At 49.4% G+C, this 8,377-nt stretch overlaps 1 protein-coding gene across 1 annotated transcript; it reads right to left on the minus strand.

Annotated features, from left to right (window-relative positions):
- Positions 1 to 318: 318 nt before the first annotated feature.
- On the minus strand, positions 319 to 699 carry T265_03961 (hypothetical protein; the record flags this gene model as incomplete). Its single annotated transcript, XM_009168568.1, has 1 exon — positions 319 to 699. One exon carries the CDS (start codon positions 697 to 699, stop codon positions 319 to 321), a length of 381 nt encoding a protein of 126 aa, XP_009166832.1.
- Between the last annotated feature and the right edge of the window lie 7,678 nt (positions 700 to 8,377).

The raw sequence follows: 8,377 nt of genomic DNA on the forward strand, positions 1-8,377 counted from the left end.
TTATTATAACTATATTTATGGAGTTATAGCAGAATGCTTCACAAAGTCGTGCTAGGATCTACGTGAGGGGGCGAGAAGTGTTCAGTTAAGGATGCTCGATCCCGATTGGCCGGCATTTTGGTCCGTTCGTCCGGCCTTCGTTTGGTCCGTGGCCCGCACAAGACGCATCCGTCCAGTTGGCGTGCTATTTGGCTATGTAGTATTCTAATATGTCTGCGTGTATAAAAATATCCAAACTCATTGTGTGGATGTTCTGAAAATAGCAGCCGGGTGGGCTGAAAAGGAGAATGTGACACATTAGTTGGATGTAACAGTAAGTTAGTAACTCTCGCCAACTGTCCACACAGAGGCACAAGAGCGTAGGTTCAACGGTTTATTCTCCGAGCCTCTGAATACGTGGGGATTCAGGGGAGTGTCTGGTTCCGCGGAAGGTTTGATGATATCCTTGCTCAGCATGTCATCGATCATTTGATTTAGCTGGTGTTGATACTGAATCGGGACACGTCGTGGTGGTAGGCGGATGGGAGTAGCATCTCCAGTGTCGGCACAATGTTGTACCTGTTTCGTTCGACCAACATCAGAATCCTTCCAAGCGAAAACATCGGTGTACTCCGACAGAACACTTCCTAGTTCTGCCTTCGTCGACGAGCTCATTGTAGGTGACAGTCGCGACAGCAGTGCGTCTACGTCGATCGACATAGCGGCGGAGTAAGCAGTCGTGACTAGGGGTATTTGGTTCCCTTCTAACTCGATGGTACCTGCTAGGAGGTCGATCCTCGCCCGTTGACTTTTCAGGAAGTTTACTTGTATGACGTCACAGGGTAAGTTATCAACGACCAGCATGGGCTGGTGAATCGATGTTTGATCTAGAGTTAGCGGTACCTAATTCTTCATGAAGGCGCTTCAAAACTGCTTCGACTGCACTGCTTGGTACCACAATACGGCGCAAGTAAGTGGGACCCTTTTGGTAGTAAAGGACACCATCAGTCACACGCAGCTGAGACCAAAGAGCCCAAAGCCAGCGCGTCGGATAGCTCGAACCCGCGATTTGGTCATTGGATGGCCGGTGTTGGCTGTGGAAAAGCCGCTCATATATGAGTTTAAACTCGGGGTCTGAGGATTGAACTGTGGCCCACTCCTCAATTTCCGGTGCGTGTAAGGCCATCGACAGGACGTAAGAGACTGAGCATGATGAACAATCGCCATGATCGCGGATTGGTCGGGGGGACAAAGCATTTGCCTTTCCGTGTTGTTTATCCGCTCGATAAATAATTGGCGACCACACCCGGATGCGTAACAACGATGCATACCCGATCACACGGAAAAACTGAAGAAGAACCTGTCGCATCCGGCGGTTCATTTTGGTCCTTGTGCTACAGAATGTTATAATCGTTTTTCCCACTTCTGTCTTCGGTTATTAGCGCCGGATTCATCCACACTCGATCTCCCCCCAATATCCCACCCCCAGATAAGTTCTGCCTGGGTGACAATTTTCGCCGCTGGGCGGCGGACACATCAGAATACATCCAGCTGTTTCCTGCCAGTGAACGAAAGCGTGTGCTGCTTTCCTTATTGGATGGAGAAGCTCGGGATATAGTGCGAGATGAACATATCTTGAAAGATGGGGTCACGGAAGATGTCTTTGAACGGCTTCGCGCATGCCTGACAGAGCGGATCCACCCAGTCGAACATCAATATCGGTTCCAGTCACGGATCCAACTGTCTGGTGAAAGACTGTCGATTATTGTCCGAGAACTGCGGCGGATAAGTGAAGACGCGTTTCCTGATTTACACAACGGACAGCGAGAAGAAAATGCACTTGAACAGATCATCGTCGGTACCCCAGCGCCTAAACTCCGCGAGCGGTTCTTGGGTGATCCTCCTCACTCGGTTGTAGCGGCACTCCAAGTAGCGAACCAGGTGGAAGACATTCGACAACAACAACAAAGCAGACATTGGACACCAGCCCGAGGACGACCATACCATCCCATGCCATTGCGCCCTAACCGACCGTACTTCCACTCTACCTTTCAACGTCCAGCCCCAACCAACCTTCCTGGATGGCCCACTCCGAGTCGTGATTGCCCCTACTGCCAGCGCTTCGAGGCACGCACCCGAACCTGTGGACACAATCGATCACGTGAGTTCACTCATTTCCGGTGTGTTCCGATTTGCACCTTTGATTTTTTGAGTACGCACCGGACACCCAGAGTAGGCGGGCATGTTCAGCTTTAACACATTTTCGTTGCCTAGCTGCCATGCCACACGAAGGAGACACGATGGCTGGGATACTGCCAGGTTGCTCAAGCCTAGACACCAGAAGTCTAGAGGCGGAGGTCGGGTCCGAAACGTGGACCTTCCGGTCAGTAAATTCGCGCTCTAATCACAGGCCAAAGCATTCAAAGAGCTCCTTGACTGCCTATGTTCCACGCCTATTTTGACCTATGCATATATATCGTCGTCTGCCGCCCTCATTGACTCAACCTACCGTCTTGTGCACCCCTGGAAAGCCTAGCTGGTCAACCGTAGTGCATGTCAACTGTCTCCAGTCGGCAAACATGATATCTGACAGCGCTGTGGAGGGCGCCTTGCTGATAGGGGGGCTTGTGTAATATGCCGACAGGTGTCAAACTGCGCGCCACTGTTAATTACAATCTCTTCTGTCTAGTTTGAGAAGCGGCGGCGGTAACGATGCTAAACCACTCCTGAATACTGTCCAGAGGAGATCGATTGCCCTTCTCAATGGCTAACACCTTTTGTATGTTTATATGCTTGTACCCCCGCATTCTGTTGTTGTCAACCCTCCACCCCACGTGCTCTGTGGATCGGAGAATAAACTGTTAAACCTACGTTCTTGTGCTTCTCTGTGAACAGTTGAGGCGAGAGTTACTGACTTACCGATACATCCAACTAACACGCCGCACTCTCCTTTTTTCAGCCCCACCTGGCTGCTATTCAGAGGACGTCCACACAGTGAGTTTGGAGACTTACATACGCGCAGAAATAACACTTAGGCTGTGAGCATGCCGTTTAGGAGGTATATGACGGCTGTCATGTGTCCCGTGCGACGTGGTTCGCTTACGGATCTTCACTCTGTTGTCTGAAGTTAGTTCGCCTGGCCTGGCCGTACCTGTGTTCTTATTTGTACCTCGTGTTCTACTTAGTATTCAACCTTGCGTCCATGGTGAAGCATTCTCCATATCCTGGAATCAGTATCTGATTTCTGTGGAACAGTTTTGGCGTCCCCTCTGCCGAACAAGCTTTCTTGGCTGCATGGATAGCAGTGGAATTATCCACGTGAACCTGGGACTGTAAACTGAACGGTTCGGACAGCGGGTAAAACGTTGCAGGCTGTTGGCAAGATTCACCAAAGTGGACTGAAGAGCGAGGGCTACCGGTGCCGGACGCCAGGAGCTGAATGGTTTGTATGTCGCGTATGCTCCTGGTCTCCGATTCGGCTGTAACTCCGGCGACCACAAAACTGTCAGGATGTGGTGTTTTCTTGAATGTATTGGAGCCATCTGCAGCTGTTTCGTTACAAATGACATTTAGGGTTTGATCCAAGAATTGAAGCTCTATAATCCAGCACAGGCCTGTATAGTTCATGAGGTGGCAAGTACCGTTGAGTTAAGTCCCCTTGGACGTCACGGAACAGTTCAGCTTCCAGGTCAGTTTGAGGCTTCCACCAGATGCATTGGGGCGAGATGGCTCGGTGGTTAGAGCGCGAATTTGCTGACAAGAAGATCCGTGGTTCGAAACCGACATCCACCTCTCGAATTCACCTGTCTATACTTGGGCAACCTGGCAGTATCCCAGCCCTCGTGCTCCCTTCGGGTTGCATAGCAGCTAGGTACCGAAGGGGTACTACAACTGAACGGCTCAATTTAGATGCATTACGAACGGTGCACTTTGTGTCCCACCGGTGACCTTCCAATTACATTCCAGGTTCATCTTGAAATCAGAGTGAGGTCAGAACCTACATCAAGTTGTAGTGCAACTGGTGTGCCGTTGATACATACTGTGACGAATTTACGCCGACCGGGTGATTTCATCCTGAATGTAGTGGTCGTGGACCCTGCCAGCGTCCTTTTTATTGGATCAGCGTTTGCGCACGCTCCTGTAGTTGTCTCTGTAGTATTCTTTGTGACCTTTCAACCACAATTGCTACACCTGTAGGGAGAGTGGCGTGAAAAATGCCATTCCGCATAAAACCAATAGGGTGTGGGCGGTTTTCTTGGAGGTCGTTTTGAATTTGATTACTTTTTGGAAGTTACTTTGCATACCATGTCAGGCTAAGGGAATTTGGAGTGTCCAATCATTTCAGCGTCAGCCTTGAGATTGATAATAACATTCGGTGGTAAGTTTATGAAGAGTCAACTCTGGTTCCTCTTCAATTCGATTGAGCAGCCTGGTCCGAATGTCTACATCATGTGGCGGTTGGAGACCAGCCACGAAGATGACACTTGAATTGACCATCGCTCACGGAGCTGGGCTGAGAACGTTCGCATTCTGTGTTGACCACACCGGCATAAGTGATGAAATCTTCGGGATCCCACTATGTAATCTTGAAACACTGAAAGCGAATATTGGGCAAGGAATTTTGCTCACCTAATATATGGGCCGGGATCTTGACATTATTTGCAAAACCAAGGTCAGTTTGGGGAACCCCAGCAACAGTCGAACTTTCCATGCATCATTTAACTGGGCAGAGTCGGTTTCAAACAAGTCCTTATATTTCTTGAACCATCTTTCGAAAGTTCTCCCAGATTCATCGTCGAAATTAAATTCAGTAATGCAGCTGGCAGCAGCATCTGTGGAAGAAGATAGAGGCCCGAATGTTTTTTGTCGCATTCACGGACATACTGCGCATCAGAGGTTAAACAAGCATCATTTAAGCTTCTCCGAACTGCTTTTGTTGCTGCTGTAAAATTGCTTAGAGTTCTTCTACCGAAATTGACATTGTGGGTTCGGTTATTAGGGGCGGCTAGCCTCCGGACAATGACTGAGCATTCAACCCACATCTTTAAAAAGAGCTGGTGGGATTTTGTTAAGATCAGCAGCTCGGTGAAGCCTGAGGGCGAAAAGGTACCTTAAGTCCACTGTTCAGCTTCCCGATGAGGTTCAGGAAGTTAGTTGAGCCAGTTGAGTTGTTAACAATACAAGCGTTCTTTTTTAGAGAGCCGTTTTTCTCACAGATTGTATCGCTCCCCAATGTTCCTTCATGCCTGTTGCGCGTACCAGCTGGAATGGTTTGCGCACGTCCCCAGAGTTTCTCGTCTGCATGCCTTCAGCCTAATGTACCCATGGGGCTTATTGATCCGCGCAGATGCTCTTTTTCACATTGCGTCGCCTTTTGTTGTATCCTCGAATGTGTGTGCAAGCCCCAAGCAATTCTGTATTGTTGCTCGGTATCCAATGCCCAAATGTAGTTGATTGAGCCATCGCGCAAGGAGAGCGGCCCGCTTGAAGGGCTGAGGAGAGTACCCTCCGGTAAGAGTCATCAAAAGACGTTTCTGCAACGAAATACAGTGGATGATTTTGGTTAGCTTCACACCAGGGTCCTAGGGCTTCTAAATGCCCAGGTGATGTGTGTGTGTGCCTGTAAAAGAGGAAGCGAGCAGCAGCAGCAAACAGACGTGTGACCCAGAAAGAAGGGCAATGAGTTATCGAACCACGCCACCCGTGGCGTCGGTGTTGAACACTTATACTGTTGGTGATGGTGGTAATGTCTTTGTCGCAGGTTGTCTCACATGCGAGGGGGGACTATCTGTACCACACAACAGTATTCGGTCAGCACACAACTACACCAAGCGTTCGCCGTTGTCCAAGACGACTACCCAATTGGGAATCTATGGTGCTAAGTTTGTTTACCTATTCTTTTATAGCACTGACAAGCACAACAATATCTGGGCTCTTATATCCCCGCAATGAGACTCTCAATGCTTCGGAAATCTGCCTTTGCGAGTATCAGAGCTACAGTAGTTTGAGACATAAACAGCTACAGTCAGTGAATATTGCCACAGGGGGATCGCACACAGGCGGCTATCAACGAGGAACTATCTGTGTAGATAACATTATGCTCACTGGCTTATAACAATGCAAACTCAAGCACAAATGGTCGCAACACCTGTATCACCAAGGGTACTTATCCAGAAGTGGGGGTAGGCCGGCAGGAAGGTTGGCTCAGCAACTGTTCTTGGGTCTTGACTCCTCATTTCAAAGTGCTCACAAGTCAGTAGAAGGCCGGTCCAAGTTACGTGCCACAACAGTTTGTCGTCCGGCTTGTTTCAGAGTTCGGAATTCAAAGCCCCCCAGCAAACTGAGAGTCCATGTTTGGAGGGAACGGATGTGAGGCTGGGTTTATGTCAGGTTATTCAGTTAACGGTGATAGGTGTCGTACGGATCCATCAGTATTCAAGAGTAGACGTATGGAAGTGTCGTTAGCAACAGGGCGAGAAGAAAAACGAGTGTGTGAGGGATGGAAAAGGGAAACGTCAGCATTAACCTGTTTTTCCTCACCCCGCAGCTTGTAAGAGGACCCGGCTGATGGTGCCGTTCGACGGCCTATGTGGTTTGTGGTCATCTGTAGTTGTACAATTCACGGTTGCATGTTAGCTGGGATACTGCCAGGGTGCTCAGGTCTATACAGGAGCAGTCGAAATGCTGGGTTTGGGTTCAAACCACAGGCCTTCCGATCAGTAATTTAGTCTTAACCATTGCGCTACTTTGAGTCCAGGCCTAGACAGGAGGACCAGCGTGATCTTCATCCAAAGTGGCTCAAATGTCTAACCGAAAGACGGTCGTTGTTAGTCAAAGATCACCGGTGCAGGCCCTCTTTAAGGAGCAAGTTACTACATATGTTCTGACCCCCAATCTGGAGGTCAGGAGTCTGCGTTGGTCAGACCCCTACCCATTGACAAACTGGTATGTGAGGCTCTGTGAGTATCACAAATACACCCCCCAGTATAGGTCAGTGGGTTATGGGGGTGCCCGAACCGCCACACCACGATAAGGTCCTGTCTCTTCCTAGCGTTATTCCAATGCATTGGCTTGTGATATTTACAGCGTGGTAGTTCCAATCAGCTTCAGAGTTGGATGAATTCTACTCGACTGGATTCCTGCGAAAAGTCGTCTTCGGCTAGTTCATTTGGTTGACTCAGCTAGGAAAAAGGCATATTAGCGCAGTGAACAGTGTTTACTTATTGAATCCGTGTACGCACAAACAAAAAGCGGTTCTGAGACTGGAAAAGAGTGGTATTATCGATAGTTCAGTGGGGAGTATGGATGTCGTGATTCTGGTAAGCATTGTGAACACGCAGGTCGGGTGACCAATCCCTGATGAAGTTCAGGTGATCGGAATTTTAGCAGCTGGATTCGAGGTACCCTTGATGTGTGGTTTATTGCTGATAAGGAATCCCATCCTGGCAGCCGATTCGGGGTTGGCGCACCCTGCACAGATGATGTAGAGCGGCTTCTTTAGTTGTGTGCTGCACGTCATGCTTCTATCTAGCACAAGAACCCGCACCGTGGTGCCTGAAGGCCACCACCTGAAAACAAGCCCTGGAGTCAGATGGACCGTATAACCGAGCCAGTGATGGAGATACAAGTGTCGTTGGAGTGCATCAATTGACTCTGATTACAGCATTATTCGAGCACGTGTATCCGACCACTTTACTTCCGGAGAACGCCGGTTGTTGCAACAGGTCATCTCTGTAGCCCAAAGGTGTCGTGTTTTGTTGATTAGGGGTGAGATGGCTCAGTCGTTAGAGCGCGCATTTACTGACCGTGGTTCTAACCCGATTTCTGTCTCTCAACTTCCCTCTAGGCTTGGGCAACCTGGCAGTATCCCAGCCCTAATGCTTCCTTCAGGTAGCATGGCAGCTAGGCACAGGGGAAGTGTTACAGCTGAACGATTTTTCCCCACTACATCATGCCTTAAAAAAGGCCTTACTGACTACCGAATCGTTGTTGCATTCGTTCCTGATGTATGGATTCTGGGTTTCTGCTCACAGCATACCATAGCAGCACAAATCATCATCATCATTGTCAGCTGTAAAAACCGCATACTCGTCGTACTGTGGTTGTAGCTGCCGCAGTTTCGTTCACCAATGGTTTGGGGGGAGTGGTAGGTAGCTGCGCGTTGCAGGCGGTAGCTGATAAATTGGTGCATAAATCCAGCACTGTCAGTGGGCTGTCAAGTGGGGGGGGGTTGGAAAAGGAGCTATGCATTGAAGGCAATAGCTTGGATGCACGAGCGCCATTGAGGGCGCGACTGGGCCATGTCTGATAATGTCTCTAGCCATTGATGTGGCCCGTCTCGGGGTCCCCATCCAGGAAGACGGCAGTGACCAGCGCAGCTGAGTTTGCTGGTAATGGC

The sequence above is a fragment of the Opisthorchis viverrini genome, assembly GCF_000715545.1.
Source record: "Opisthorchis viverrini unplaced genomic scaffold opera_v5_61, whole genome shotgun sequence".
NCBI classification, from domain to species: Eukaryota; Metazoa; Platyhelminthes; class Trematoda; order Opisthorchiida; family Opisthorchiidae; genus Opisthorchis; species Opisthorchis viverrini.